General features: G+C 53.3%; 2 protein-coding genes across 5 annotated transcripts; one reads left to right on the forward strand and one right to left on the reverse strand.

Moving 5' to 3' along the window:
* Nucleotides 1-55: 55 nt before the first annotated feature.
* PSME2 (proteasome activator subunit 2) lies at nucleotides 56-3,598 on the reverse strand. The gene is made up of 11 exons (XM_077908747.1): nucleotides 3,442-3,598; nucleotides 3,101-3,133; nucleotides 2,627-2,689; nucleotides 2,305-2,391; nucleotides 2,160-2,190; nucleotides 1,976-2,073; nucleotides 1,128-1,196; nucleotides 876-943; nucleotides 661-715; nucleotides 265-351; nucleotides 56-173 (listed from the first exon to the last, which is right to left on the reverse strand). The coding sequence occupies exons 1-11, from the start codon at nucleotides 3,487-3,489 to the stop codon at nucleotides 93-95; spliced, it is 720 nt and encodes a 239-aa protein (XP_077764873.1). The 5' UTR covers nucleotides 3,490-3,598; the 3' UTR covers nucleotides 56-92.
* A 666-nt stretch (nucleotides 3,599-4,264) lies between these two features.
* RNF31 (ring finger protein 31) lies at nucleotides 4,265-15,031 on the forward strand. 4 transcript variants are annotated; one of them, XM_077908716.1, is made up of 21 exons: nucleotides 4,271-4,754; nucleotides 4,841-4,987; nucleotides 5,136-5,291; nucleotides 5,525-5,593; nucleotides 5,677-5,752; nucleotides 5,983-6,160; nucleotides 6,642-7,044; nucleotides 7,211-7,498; nucleotides 7,751-7,999; nucleotides 8,115-8,300; nucleotides 8,405-8,611; nucleotides 10,437-10,610; nucleotides 10,693-10,791; nucleotides 10,889-10,978; nucleotides 12,324-12,438; nucleotides 12,554-12,672; nucleotides 12,955-13,068; nucleotides 13,218-13,275; nucleotides 13,988-14,084; nucleotides 14,597-14,765; nucleotides 14,880-15,031. In XM_077908716.1, the coding sequence occupies exons 1-21, from the start codon at nucleotides 4,566-4,568 to the stop codon at nucleotides 14,931-14,933; spliced, it is 3,237 nt and encodes a 1,078-aa protein (XP_077764842.1). In that variant the 5' UTR covers nucleotides 4,271-4,565; the 3' UTR covers nucleotides 14,934-15,031. The 4 variants fall into 4 exon arrangements, with proteins under 4 accessions (XP_077764844.1, XP_077764842.1, XP_077764841.1 ...); XM_077908715.1 differs by having other exon boundaries at nucleotides 4,273-4,754; nucleotides 7,208-7,498; XM_077908717.1 differs by having other exon boundaries at nucleotides 4,275-4,754; nucleotides 5,525-5,584; nucleotides 7,208-7,498.
* The last annotated feature ends 159 nt before the right edge of the window (nucleotides 15,032-15,190 follow it).

A 15,190-nucleotide genomic window follows, 5' to 3' on the forward strand; every position in this document is an offset into this window, starting at 1 on the left:
CTGGACATAGGTGACAATAAATGCCTTCTGAACAAATGACACACACCAGAGGTAATCCACATAATCATAGGTCATTTATTTTTTTCCCTGAACTAGTACATAGATGGCTTCTCTTCACCTTTTGGGTTGATAATTTTCTCTAGGTTGCTGCTGATAATATGATAAAGCTCAGCCTGGAAGAAAGCCAGAAGGGTGGCAGTCAGGTTCTTGGCTTTCCCCCTATCCCCCTCAACCATCTCCCATAGGGGCTTATTCTATACTCACATAGAAGGCCCTCAGGTCCAGCACCATGGCCCTGAGCTCCCCATAGGCTGCTTCATCTCTCTCATGCACCAGGGCCCGGTAATCCATCTGGGATGTGGGAGGCAAAGCTGAGTCAGCCCCATGAGAGGTTGGGACATTAATCTGGTTTCCTCATATAGGGAATAGGTAACTTGAGGATGAGCCCCTTCTCAGCACCAAGAAATGGAATCCCACAGGATCAGCAGAGAATGGGGTCAAGGTTTTGGAATCCCAAATCAGTTTTTTGAGCCAATGCTCTTGGCTTAATATTTTCCATATTGGGAAGGTCAGAAAACAGACAAAGAAGACCTCTAGCCCCTCCTTCCTTGCCCCACCCCCAGCCAGCCTCAGCTAAAAGGCTGATGACTATCTACTCACTACATGAGTCTCCTTAGAGGCCTTGGCCACAGCATCCCCACGTTCTGAGAAGTACCTGCCAAAAGCAAGAGGATAAACACAAGAATGGGTAATGAGAGAGAACTCTTTCAGACCCTTTCCAGGGCTCCCCATTGTTCTGATAGGATTGCCCTGCTTTGGAAACCCCAAAGAAATGTCCCTGCAGCCACCCATGCTGGTCCTCCAGCTGCCCTCACTTGGAAATGGTTGTCTGGAAGGCTTCCACTTTGGTTTTGACTGCATTCACCCTCTCTAGCACCTTCTCCTGTGATTAAAAGAGAGAGAGAGAGAGAGAGAGAGAGAGAGAGAGATGGGAGGCAAGAAAAACACTTCTTCTCCTCCCTCCTTCACCCACCAACTTCCTCCTCCTCCCAGATCATAGCTAGTTCCTACCCCTCACTCCCTAAGTCTCTCCCTGCTCTCAATGTCCTCATACACCCTTTTCTTACCTGGATTGCCACCCCAAAGTCATTTCCATCCTCAATCTTGGGGATCAGGTGCTGGATCCATGTGATCACCTGAGTTATGATCATGTAGGAATCATTCAACAAACTTACTGGGTTTTTCCTTTTAGCTGCCACTTCCTAATAACTATATTTAATTGAGGACTTATTACTGTACCAGGCACTGCGCTATATAGATCTCATTTAATCTTTACAGCAACTTTTAAAGATACATGTTCTTACTATATTCAAAGGATGAAAAAAAACTGAGTCACAGAGTGTCCAAGAAACTTACCTAAGGTAACCAGCTAGGTAAGTATAGACTCAGGATTTGAGCCCAAGCAGTCTCTAGGACCTAGGCTTTTTTTTTTTTTTTTTTCTTCTTTTTTTAAAGATTTTATTTATTTATTCATGAGAGACCCAAAGAGAGAAGCAGAGACATAGGCAGGGGGAGAAGCAGGCTCTCCGAGGGGAACCCGATACAGGACTTGATCCCAGGACCCCGGGATCACAACCTGAGCCAAAGGCAGACACTCAACTGCTGAGCCACCCAGGTGCCCCTAGGACCCAGGCTCTAAACCAACTCATGATGGCACAACACCTGCACTGTGTACCTAGTACAGAGGTGGGTTCTGACAATATGGAGGTGGACACAGCAGGCTCTGATTACAGGGATATCACTGTGAAATCAGAGGTCTAGCGGAATGAGAACCCAAGGTATCCAAACCCAAAGCCCAGAGGAAGTTTCCTATTTCAGAAACAGGTCCCTGAGTGAAAGACTTGCATCTCCAAAGGAGACGAGGGCCTGGCCTGGCTTGTCTTCCCTTTCTCCTTCTCCCAGTCCCCAGGCTTACCAGAATGCATTTTTCTTTGAGAGTCCAGACTTCTGGCTTAACCAGGGCAAGTAAGGCAAGAACCTTCTCATTTCCAGGGAGAAAGCCACACTTGGGAACTGTGAAAAAAAGGGCATTCAGGCCCCTTCTCATCTAGCAGTCAATGTGCCATCTCTTCTTCCCCAGCCACCCCTTCCTCTCTTACCTTCTTTCTTTTCCTGCTTATCTGTTTCCATCTAAGGTAAAAAAAAAAGGGGGGGGGACAGTAGCTTCAGGAAAGTCTTGGGAGGTTGGAGGCCCATCATCTCCACCTGGTTTATAGTCTGAGCTTTGCATCCTAAGTGCCTCACCTCATCATCCTTGGGTGGAGGGTCTGGGATGGGGATGTCCAGCGGGGCCCGGAGAGAGGTCAGGTCAGCCACATTGAGGGAGTCCTCCTGCACAGAGCTCCTGTCAGTGGCGGCCCAGCCTATGCCTCTCATTCTGAGTCACAGCCTTCCCTCCAAGCAGCCCACCCACCCTCTGCCCAGGCTCAGGCCTCACACCATCCTAACGCTTCCAGTCCACTACTCATAACTGTTCTCTGCATGCTGAGCCCAGTTGTTAGCTAGAGGGGGTGGGTGGAGAGGAGAGAGGCCTTGGGATGGGGTGGGAGGAGTCCCCACCACTCACCTGCAAGAGTTGATTCAGGTGTATGATTTTCTGTGGCAAGAACCTGTAGAGGAACTCCTCTGCCTGTGGGTTACATTGCAAGGGTGGGAAATCTCGGAAGATGCTCCAGAGGTGTCTGAGAAGTAGGACTGGAAGGGTCCTCGTAAATCACTGACTCTAATACTTACAAATAAGGAAATGAAGCCATGAGAAGTGAAGGGACTTGCCCAAGCTGGGAAGTGGCAGACCAAGGTTAGGACTTTGGGGCCACACCTTTTCACTCCACACCAAAAGAGGGGAGAGGAAGTGGCAGAAGTAGAGAGAATATTAAAAGGAGTCAAACTAAAGGTAGAGATCAATAATTAGGAGCCTTGGGTGAAGGTTTGATAAGGGAAGTAGGGCCCAGGATGGATTTGGGGGTCACTCTGAGAGGTTTCTGCCCTCAAGTACTAGTCTAAGATTCCGAGTCAAATCGCTTGAATCTAGAAGACTTACCTCCTGGAAAAGATTTTGCCTGAAGACATCCACCTGCACAGAGAGCAGTACCCGGATGTTGGTTAAGGGTCTCAGTTGTCAAGAGTGAGATCCCACTCACAAACGGATGCCCTCCAACTTGGCTCAGGCCCTCCCTACCACAAGCCAGATCTCCCTGGAAGCCCAGGCTCAGTGCAGAGACCGGCCAGAAGGCAAGAATCTGGGGATCCCCGCCGGGAGAAGTGAAAGCACTAAGGAGAGGTCGAGTTCTCTGGCCCGGCCTTGGTCCCCTGGAGTACCCAGCCTGGCCTCCATCCAGGAGGGCTCCCCGGCCCTTTCCTGGCCTCCCGATCCCCCATTACCTGTTTGCGGGCTTCCCCGCTCAGGCGCAGCGCACAAGGCTTGGCCATGCTGCTCCGGTTGCGAGATCTTGGGTCTCCAGGCTCGCCGCCGGCCTTTCGCTTTCACTCCACAAGTCCAGGCCCGCCCCCCTCAGCCCCGCCCCCTTCCTTCTTTTCCCCCTCCCTCTGGCAGGCCGCCAACGGCAGGCAGCCCCTCAGTCATTCTCCGCCAGCGGCGGCGACTAGTAGAGGCGGCGCGGCCTTGGTCACAAGCCCAGGGGCTGTCCGAGGGAGGCGCTGGGATAACCCGGCCGGGGCTGCCCCTCGGAGAAGGGGAGGGGCTTCCAGGGAGAGGTAAAGGCGGTCACAGGAAAGTCCAGAGTTGGGGTGGGAGGGGCTGGAGAGTAGGGAAAGGGAGTGTTGAGTGGTGGGGCTCCCCCTAGGAGGCCCGACTGCAGGGAGGGGCCCGAGGGGGATCAGAGTGGCAGTGGGAGGGAGGGCCTGAGGCTGAGGAGGGCGAGGAGGGACGTGGAAGGGAGCAGTCTCAGGGAGTCCCTCCGGGAGGGCGCTCTGCCTTCTCAAGACCGACTAGGGAAGGGCCAGGACTCGCTTGAGAGGGCCCAGACCGGCCAAAGCTGAGTCCCGGCAGAACGGGGCTTCCCCGGTGGGTACCGGCGCGAGGCCGACTGCTCTAGACAGAGGAGGCCCTGAGGGAAACGAGGGGACCCCGCGCCTGGGGCCGTCGGGCACCAAGGCGGGGCAGCGCCAGCTCGGCGTTCGCGGCCCAGGCGCTCTGGGGGCGGAGCCAGGGACCACTTGCCTCCTCATTGGCTGGGCCCTGGCTTCCCTCTTGGCCACGCCCCCTCGCTGCCCGACCCCCACCCTGTCCTAACCTTAAAGCCCTCCCCTTCCCCTGAAACTAGGTCGCAATCCCGCCCTCTTCGTTAGTACTTCCTGTTCCCGGCTAACACTGGCGCAGGGCCCGGGGCCGAGGAGTGACCGTGGCCCGGGTGACCTGGGGCGGCTTTGCCGACCGAGTCGGGCCGCGACGCCGGACACCGGGCGGGAGGGGTGGCGTTCAAGCCGCGCGCAGCCTGCGCCAGGTCCCGGCGGGCGACGCGGCTGGGGCTGACTCCTGTCTCAGGATGCCGGGGGAGGAGGAGCGGGCCTTCCTGGCGGCCCGCGAGGAGCTGTCGAGCGCCCTGAGGAAGGATTCCGGGCAGGTGTTTTCCGTAGAGCAGCTCCGGCCGCTATTGGTCACATCCCTGCCGCCAGCGGCCCGCTACCTGCAGCTGGACGCCGCACGCCTGGTCCGCTGCAATGCTCATGGGGAGGTGAGGCCCGGCCCCGCTCGGGAGGAGGCCAGGGGAGCTGCGCCCAGGGTGGGACTCACAGCTCTCCGCTCTCTGACTGCTCCCAGCCCCGAAACTACCTCAACACCCTGTCCACGGCCCTGAACATCCTGGAGAAATATGGCCGCAACCTTCTCAGCCCTCAGCGGCCCCGGTATTGGCGCGGGGTCAAGTTCAATAACCCTGTCTTTCGCAGTACGGTGGATGCTGTGCAGGTGAAGCCCCTGGGCCCCTTATGGGAGAAGGGGACTTGGCCTGGGCTAGGGGGTTGGTTAGAAAGAGCCTGAGGCTGTGCTTAATGGGGAGGGGTCCAGCCCTTTTGAGAAGGGGGCTTGGTGGGTGACTGGTTTGAATATGCGGTAGGGGGGCCGGGACGTTCTGCGATTGTATGGCTACACAGAGGAGCAGCCAGATGGGTTGAGTTTCCCTGAGGGGCAGGAGGAGCCAGATGAGCACCAAGTAGCTACAGTCACACTAGAAGTACTGCTGCTTCGGACAGAGCTCAGCCTGCTGTTACAGGTGAGATGTTGAAGTGTCTCTAGTCCTGAGGACTTAAATACCAGATCTGGGGAGCCCACCCTCACTCCCAGAGGCAGTCTGGGGCCCTTCATGCTGCTGAACCATGGGCATAGTCCCCATAGCAACCTGGGAACTCCCATACTCTTCTTCCTGTGGATGTTGAGAGACCAGGGCTTTGAGGGAGGGCCTTGTCCTAGGGTTCCAGGTAGGAATGCTTCATACCTTGTTTGCAGAATACTCACCCAAGACAACAAGCACTGGAGCAGCTGCTGGAAGACAAGGTTGAGGATGATGTAAGGAAGGTAGAGATGGGGCTTTAAGACCTTATGACCAAAGGGGAAAGGGGTTTTGGGACACACAGTTGCCCTGCCCTTTTTTTTCTCAGATACTGCAGCTCTCAGAGTTTGCCCCCTTACTGAGAGAGATTGCTCCTGGCCCCCTCACCACACCCTCTGCCCCAGGTATCGTTGGTCCTATGAAGGGGGTGGGAGCGGTTTCTAATAGACTATATTGATGGAAATTTGAGGCCCTCCTCTGTTTATCTTCTTTGCCCTTTAAAAGAGATTAAAATTGTTTCCTTGGGTCTGGATATGTTGAAAAGTAGTCTGATTTGTTCCCTTTCACAGCAAATTCAGATGTAACTTGATCTTTTTCAGAAAGATGTTCAGTTTTTCTTTCTCCTATTCTCCAGGCTCCACTCCTGGTCCCTGCTTCCTCTGTGGTTCTGCCCCAGGCACACTGCACTGTTCAACCTGTAAACAGGCCTTGTGTCCAGCTTGTGATCGCCTATTCCATGGACACCCGTCCCGTGCCCATCACCTCCGTCAGACCCTGCCGGGGGGCTCCCAAACCACCCACCTGACTCCCAGGTGAGAGATCTTCTCTTCTGGATAGGAGTGAAGTTGAGAGAATTTAAGAGTTACATATATATCTACTATACGTCAGTTTCTACGTTAAAGACCTTAATAGAAGGCAAGCAGCCAGTTACTGCCCTCCAAGAGGTCACAGAGGTACATATCAAGCAAGTAGCAGTCACAGCAAGATAGGTTATTATGTTGTGCAAATAAGATAGGAAGAGGAGGAACCTAGCCTAAAAGACTAGCTCAATCAGTAGGATTTCTAAGCACCTAGTATGGGTCAGGCCCCAAGTTAGGAATATCCATCAGCAAGATACGAGCTTTAAGTTATAATTTAAGTGTTGAATAGGCTGTGGGTATGGAGTGTTCCAGACAAAACAGCATGTGCAAGGGACAGGGTCTGTGTTGTCCCACAGAGAACGAGGGATGCCCGGGAAAGAGGGACCCAGGCACCAGGGCCCCTCAGCAGACCACCTCTGCTTTTTCATTACAGCTTACCTGCCTTAGCTCCACTGCGGCCTCAGTCAGCATCCCTGCTGGCCCTGGGAGACAGCTCTCTTGTGCTTCCCCTGAAAGCTTCCCCTGATCCTGCAAATGCCCGTCTGCCCTGGCACTGTGCTGCCTGTGCCATGTTAAATGAATCTTGGGCAGTGCTCTGTGTGGCCTGTGATCGGCCCCGAGGCTGTAAGGGGTTGGGGCTGGGGATTGAGGGTTCCCAAGGAACTGGGGGCCTAGAACCTGAGCTTGCACGGGGTCGCTGGGCCTGCCAGAGCTGCACCTTTGAGAATGAGGCAGCAGCTGTGCTGTGTGCCATCTGTGAGCGACCTCGGCTGGCTCAGCCTCCTAGCTTGGTGGTGGATTCTCGGGATACGGGCATTTGCCTGCAGCCCCTTCAGGTAACCTACTCCTTACAGCTCTTTCTTTGCACCTGTCACCACCCAGGCCATTCTCTATTTCCTCCTCTCCTGTTTTCTTGAGTTCCTCTGTGTCTTTCCCCCCAGCTCCCTACATTTGGGCCTCAGCCAGCCTTCAATTGGGTAATACTTTTTGCCTTCCCAGCAGGGGGATACTTTGCTCTCCTCTGCCCAGCCTCCAGTCTGGTACTGTATTCACTGTACCTTCTGCAACTCGGGCCCTGGCTGGGTGTGTGCTATGTGCAACCGGACCAGCAGCCCCATCCTGGTACAGCAGGCCCCCCAGCTCCATGCCAGCTCTTTGGAAGAGCGACTTCCTGAGCCACGGCCTCCACGGTGCCTCAGTGCCCCCCTGCCCGGTTACTGTGGGGACCCTGAGAAGCAGCGCCAGGACAAGATGCGGGAGGAAGGTCTCCAACTAGTGATGAAGATCCGGGTGAGGATTTAGGCCTGGAATGAGGTAGGGTTGAGCTAGTAGGGGAAGGGAAAAGCTACAGTGGATTAATACAAGTTCTTGCAAAACTTGCTGTTGTTAGCAGCAGCTGCCTCTTACTGAACACTTCTCACATGACAAATATCATACCATGTACTGCTGACATGATCGCTGTCAGCATTGTGGTTCGGGCTGAGGGTGGCTGGAGGGTGTCCTTCCTGATGGGCCATCTGTCCGGGTGGGACTGTACCTTAGGAAGGGGAAGCTGCAGGTGCCTGTCCAGAGGAGGTCTTCTCAGCTCTACAGTACTCAGGCACTGAGGTGCCCCTGCAATGGTTGCGCTCGGAGCTGCCCTACGTGCTGGAAATGGTGGCCGAGCTGGCAGGACAGCAGGACCCGGGGCTGGGTGCCTTTTCCTGTCAGGAGGCCCGGAAAGCCTGGCTGGACCGTCATGGCAATCTTGATGAAGCTGTGGAAGAGTGTGTGAGGGCCCGGCGGAGGAAGGTACCCGCTATGCTGGCAGGAGGGTGGACAGGGTTGAGGACTATGGGTCTCAGAACCTCTCACACTCTTTTCCTTGCCATCTCCCTCTTCACTCCTCTCTACCCACAACTCGCAGGTGCAGGAACTCCGGTCCCTGGGCTTTGGGCCTGAGGAGGGGTCTCTTCAAGCATTGTTCCAACATGGTGGTGATGTGGCACGGGCCCTGACAGAACTACAGCGCCAGCGCCTAGAGCCCTTCCATCAGCGCCTCTGGGACAAGGGCCTTGATCCCACTCCTTCCTGGGATGGGCCAGATAAGCAGGTACTAGGAGGAGAATCCACTTGGAAGAGCAGGGGGAAGGGTGAGGGTAGGATTCTTGGGGTCTGACAGCCACTTCTTCCTCCTGTACTCGAATCACATTGTAGAGTCTGGTCAGACGGCTTTTGGCAGTCTACGCCCTCCCCAGCTGGGGCCGAGCAGAGCTGGCACTGTCACTGCTGCAGGAGACACCCAGGAATTATGAGCTGGGAGATGTGGTGGAAGCTGTGAGGCACAGCCAGGACCGGGCCTTCCTGCGCCGCTTGCTTGCCCAGGAGTGTGCCGTGTGTGGCTGGGCCCTGCCCCGCAACCGGGTAAGCACATCCATCCCCTACTGTGTCTGGCCTTAGAATGACACTGTTCCCTTTGCACCCTGCTCCATGTCAGCCCCTGTCTCTGGCCCTGTCTTCTACTCTGCGGTTGCCCATGTGCTCCTGATGGCATCTAGAAAGGGAGGGGCAGGAATAAACCACCTCCTGGCCCCCACTATTATTTTTTTTAGGGGGTTTATTTATTCATGAGAGACATAGAGAGGCAGAGACACAGGCAGAGGGAGAAGTAGGCTCCCTGCGGGGAGCCCGATGTGGGACTTGATCCCAGGACCCCGGGATAATGACCTGAGCCAAAGGCAGATGCTCAACTGCAGAGCCACCCAGGTGTCCCTGGCCACCATTATTTTTACTGTGCCACCATGAAGCATTTCAAACACAAAATGTAGGATTTCTTCCTCCATGCCCCGCCAATGTATTCATCACCATGCTTCTGCAGTTATCAATATGTCGCCAATCTTTATTCCATCTACACACGCAAAATTGTTTTCTTTTTTTTTTTTTTCCAAAATTATTTTCAAGCGGGCAGCCTGGGTGGCTCAGCAGTTTAGCGCTTCCTTTGGCCCAGGGCGTGATCCTAGAGACCCGGGATCGAGTCCCACATTGGGCTCCCTGCATGGAGCCTGCTTCTCCCTCTGCCTGTGCCTCTGCTTCTCTCTGTGTCTTTCATGATTAAATAAATAAAATCTTTAAAAAAATATATTTTCAAAGCAAATCTTAGGCATCCTCTAGTCAACATGTAAATATTTCAGGCTGTATCTCTGAAAGGTAGAAGTTTTTGAAAACACAGCCACAAATATCATTGGCACAACAAAAAAATTACCAGTAATTCTTTAATTTCATCATCAAATAAGTGGTTGGTCGGAGCAGACCACTGCTTACTCTAGGCCAGAAGGGCAGTGTGTGGGCCAGATACAGTCGAATTTAGTTAGGCTGGCTCTGTTTGTTTTTTGTTTTTAATTTTTATTTTGTTATGTTTTAATTTTTATTTTAGAATAATTGTAGATTCTCAGGAAGTTGTAAAAATAGTATAGAGTCTTGCGTGCTCTTTACCCCCCCCTTCTCCCATTGGTGACATCTTCTATAATTACTGTACAATATCAAGACCAGGAAGTAAACACTGGTACCACATGAGCTAGACTGCAGACCTTGTTCATTTTTCACACGGATGAGTGTGTGGCTCTGTGCCTTTTTTTTTTTTTTTTTAAGATTTTATTTATTTATTCATGAGAGACACAGAGAGAGAGGCAGAGACACAGGCAGAGGGAGAAGCAGGCTCCATACAAGGACCCATCGTGGAACTCGATCCCAGGACCCTAGGATCACGCCCCAGGCCGAAGGCAGGCGCCAAACCGCTGAGCCACCCAGAGATCCCGCTCTGTGCTATTTTATTCTGCTTATAGGTTCATGTCACCACCAAGATATAGATTGTTCCACCACCGTTAAAGTAACCCTCTTGTACAACCCCTCTATGGCTGCAGCTTTCTTCCCTTCTTCCTGTCACCTGACAACAACCAGTCTGTTCTCCATTTCTAGTTTTGTCCATTCAGACATATTGTTTGTTTGCTTTCCATTAACATGAATGCCTCTGGAGGGCACTCTTCCATTTCCTTGAGGCCTCAGGATTGTCTGTTTTCTTCCATCACAGTCTTCAGACATTCAGATTGCCTGCTAAGCACTTATTGGAGGTTGCCACATTGGCCAGTTGTTAATCAGACCCTGGTTTCCAGTAGACACCTGGCTACTGCCCCTTCCCCACTGCTGGCAGCTGTGGCTTCAGACCCCCTCCTCCCCCTGCCTCCTCCTACAGATGCAGGCCCTGACTTCCTGTGAGTGCACCATCTGTCCCGACTGCTTCCGCCAGCACTTCACCATCGCCCTGAAGGAGAAACACATCACAGACATGGTGTGCCCCGCCTGTGGCCGCCCTGACCTCACCGATGACACGCAGTTGCTCAGCTACTTTTCTACACTTGACATCCAGGTACTGCAGTCCCTAAGACTCCGGGTGCCCTGGCTTTGAACAGGAACCCTGCCCACCCACCACTTCTGCATCCTGTCCCCAGCTTCGGGAGAGCCTGGAGCCAGATGCCTATGCACTGTTTCACAAGAAGCTGACTGAGGGTGTGCTCATGCGGGACCCCAAATTCTTGTGGTGTGCCCAAGTAAGTGGCCTGCCCAGGGGAGCTGACTGGAGGGGGCAGGGAGGAGGGCAGGGGGCCAGATCAGGCCTCAGGTAGCTTTATACTCTTGTACCCACAGTGCTCCTTTGGCTTCATATATGAACGGGAGCAGCTGGAGGCAACATGTCCCCAGTGTCACCAGACCTTCTGTGTGCGCTGTAAGCGCCAGGTGAGGCCCATTCATCCTTTCAGAGTAACTTGTCAGACTCGGGGTATGCTGAAGCATGGAACAGATGTGAGCTCTGGGGTCAAAGAGCTCACAGTAGTCAGGAAAGGAGGGAGAGAGGGAGGGAGGGTGAAAGGTAAGGTGAGGAGGAAGAGTGGGGAAGGAAGGCAAGAAAGGCAGTGAGGGAGAGAGAGAGCCTGAGTACACATAGCATAAGTTCTATAATGAAAACAGGAATCTCAGATTAGGAATAACAGAATACACCTACTTAGGATGGAAAGGTCAGACAAGTCTTCTCTAAAACGGTTTAATTTAAGCTCAGGCCTGAAAGTTAAGAAGAAGCCAACTATGCAAAGGATATTCGGGACAGAAAGAACAACATGTGGAAAGTCCAAAGTCAGAAAAAGTGTTGTGTGGCTGGAGCCCCAAGAGCAAGGGTGAGAGTGGCAGGCGGTTGGAGAGGAGCTAGCTGCCAGATCAGGAAAGGCTGTGAGGCCAAGTGAGGCAGGTATTTGCCTTTTATTCTAAGACTAACCAAGGGGTGATACTATCTCATTTGCCTTTTAAAAAGTTTGCCATTTAAAAAAATAAAAAATAAAAAATAAAATAAAAAGTTTGCCATTTGATTGCTCACTTTGACGGCACATATTCTAAAAAGTTTAACTTCTTTTTTTTTTTTTTTTTTTTTTTTAAAGATTTTATTTATTTATTCATGATAGTCACAGAGAGAGAGAGAGAGGCAGAGACACAGGCAGAGGGAGAAGCAGGCTCCATGCACCGGGAGCCCGATGTGGGACTCGATCCCGGGTCTCCAGGATCACGCCCTGGGCCAAAGGCAGGCACCAAACTGCTGCGCCACCCAGGGATCCCTAAAAAGTTTAACTTCTAATGCCAAAAAGTTACATCTGTGTTACAAAACACAATAATAAAATGACCACCCAAGACCCTATCACTGAATCTCAGATCTAGAACACTGCCATACTGTTGAAGCTGCCTGCCTTATGCTCTCCAAGGCACTATGGCCACAGGCGAGCAGGAGTGGAGGTAGAGACACCAGTAACCGAGGCAAGACCTGACCTGGCCTGGAGTAGGGTGGCCACAGCAGGGATGAAGGAAAAGGGGACAGGGCTGAGGTGGGTTTAGGGGGGTGGAAATACAACCTGCCGGTGAATGTGTGCTAGTACAAAGAGGTGAAAGAACCAAGCCTGGCCCCTCAGTTTAAGACTGGAGCAAACAGTGAATGACAGTGCTGTAAAGTAAAGCCAGGGCCCACAAGGTATGAGAGGCGGGGTCCTTGGGAAGGGCCCAGGGAGGAGCTTTCATGCGAAGCTTGCTTTCCCTCCTGCAGTGGGAGGAGCAGCACCGAGGCCGGAGCTGTGAGGATTTCCAGAACTGGAAACGCAACAATGACCCCGAATACCAGGCCCAGGGCCTAGCCCTGTATCTTCAGGAGAATGGCATCGGTAAGGATGTGCCACTGGGCCTGTCTGCCCAGTCATTTGTTACTGCCAGAGGCTCTCTTCCCAAAGGCCTTCAGGAGCAGTGGCAGCACCAGCCCTGACCTGCTGTTCCTTACAGACTGCCCCAAGTGCAAGTTCTCGTATGCACTGGCCCGAGGAGGCTGCATGCACTTTCACTGCACCCAATGCCGCCACCAGTTCTGCAGCGGCTGCTACAATGCCTTTTACGCCAAGAATGTGAGCCTGGAGGAGAGGATGGAAGGGATTGGGGGGCGGGGGAGGGATGCTGCCATTGGGTGTGAGGGGCAAAGGCACTAAGGAGTAGCCTAGGGGAAGAAAAGGGGAGGCCAGTGGGGGTGTAAAGCACCTCTCTCTGTTCCCTCTCCCCTTCTGGTTGCCTGCTTGCCTCCAATGTCTCCATCTTCCCCCCCTCTTCCCTACACCCCTCATACAGGGGTTCTGAGAAGCCAGGACCCCAACCGTCTCCAACTTCCCCTCTCCCATATGGGTTTCCGCCAGAAATGTCCAGACCCTAACTGCAGGGTGAAAAAGTCCCTGCATGGCCACCACCCACGAGACTGCCTCTTTTACCTGCGGGACTGGACTGCTCTCCGGCTCCAGAAGCTGCTACAGGTCAGGGGTGGCCAGCCACGCTGGGTTTGCAGATTGCCCAGGGTAGAAGGCCAAGCACAGGGTGGCAAGAAAGGGAAGGCTCTGGGCTGGGCAATTCAGTAGGCTGGCATCAAGGGGAACCTAACGCCCAACCATCTGCCCCTCCTCAGGACAATAATGTCATGTTCAACACAGAACCCCCAGCAGGGGCCCGGGCAGTTCCTGGCGGTGAGTGTCTGAACAGGCCTCAGAGAAGGGGGTGAGGGCGGGCTCCCACTGTGTTGTGGGTAAAGGGGAGGCTTGGGTCCATGCTCAGAGCTTGGCCTGTGCCCACTTGTGGCTTCTTGGCAGGTTAATTTCACTGGGTCTGGTTTCTCCGTCTGTGACATGGGAGTAAGACCCCTACTTTGTAGCTCGGCTGTTTACTTGAGGCCATATTCAAGCACTTGGCACTTAATCCTGATTTTCTTCTCCCATTCCCAAAGGATAATGATTCATTAGTTAACTCAAGGAATATTTAATGAGACTCAGGAGTTGCACTGTTTTAGATTCCATGAGGGCAACCATATGAAAGATGTTACATATGGTTCTAATCTACCCCACCCCTTATTACCATAAGATAAGGCCTTCACAGCATGAGTTAACCAGGCACAAAGGCTCATAGTCCAGAGTTGTCTTGAGAGTATGTGACAATAAAAAAAGAGGGTACATGATTATGGACCAAAACCAAGCTTGGATAAAAGCAGGGCCTCTGCTTCTGTGTCAGAGTTGGTCTCCCATGATGGTGTCTCTAAGTACCCACTCCTCTCTGACCCCAACACCATTAGAGCAGTCCCCTCCCTGAAGCCTGTCTCCCATGCCTCATACCCCTCTTCTCTGGGGGCTTTGTGGTCAGTCACCTCCTCCCAATACAAGGGTCCCTTCCTTCCCTTATCCTTAGGTGGCTGCCGAGTGATGGAGCAGAAGGAAGTCCCTAATGGGTTCCGGGATGAAGCTTGTGGCAAGGAGACTCCAGCTGGCCATGCTGGCCTCTGCCAGTGAGTGTCAGGCACGGCATGGAGTTGGGGGCAGGAGGATACACCTGGGTAGTCAAGGGGATCTCTGGCTGTAGTAGGTCCTGCAGGGGAAGTAAGAGAGGGTCTCTCTGGGCAAGGGCGTGGCTAGGTAGTAGCCAGCAGTGCACACAGGGAGATAGTACCCACCACTACAAGTGGCAAGAGTCCCCGGTCCTGTTTGTCTGAGTACACCAGTGCCCAGCAAGGTGTGGGGCACACTTGGTTAACATTAGCCAAATAAGGGACCCCTGGGTCACTCAGCAGTTGAGCATCTGCCTTCAGCCCAGGGTGTGATCCCGGAGTTCCAGGGTCGAGTCCCCCATTGGGCTCCTTGCATGGAGCCTGCTTCTCCCTCTGCCTGTGTCTCTGCCTCTCTCTCTGCATCTCTCATGAATAAAAAAAAATATATATATATATAACATATATAATAAATATATTATATATATATATTAGCCAAACAGAAGAACAAATACTCCACCCTGTCATCTCTGCAGGGCACACTACAAAGAGTATCTTGTGAGCCTCATCAACGCGCACTCACTGGACCCAGCCACCCTATATGAGGTGGAGGAGCTGGAGACGGCTGCTGAGCGCTACCTGCACGTGCGCCCTCAGCCAGTGGCAGGGGAGGATGCCCCTGCCTACCATGCCCGCTTGTTACAGGTACAGCCTCCCTCCCCCCAGCCTCGCCTTTGACCCACACTCTACAAGTCTTCTGTCCAGCCTGCATCTGAGCTCTGGGCTTCCAGTGTTATCATTTTCTCTCTCCTCCTGCAGAAGCTGATGGAAGAGGTGCCCTTGGGACAGAGTATCCCTCGCAGGAGGAAGTAGTGGGGTGGAGGGAGGCAAGGATCCTCATGAGTGTCTCAAGGCCGAACCTCCTCAGGAACAGCTCCAGCACCAATAAAGAGGCATCTCCTTGCCCAGGCTTTTTGGTGGTCTTCTTCTGCCCCACCATCTGGGGCACCAGGGAAAGGGGGTGAACAGAGAGCTTTGCTGAAAGGGCCGCCTGCAGCCCACCACAGGACCCTCCTTGGACTCAGGGCCAGGAAGGAATTGACACCATGGATGGCCAAGGAGGCTGTCCC

Source organism: Canis aureus, chromosome 9 (genome assembly GCF_053574225.1).
Source record: "Canis aureus isolate CA01 chromosome 9, VMU_Caureus_v.1.0, whole genome shotgun sequence".
NCBI classification, from domain to species: Eukaryota; Metazoa; Chordata; class Mammalia; order Carnivora; family Canidae; genus Canis; species Canis aureus.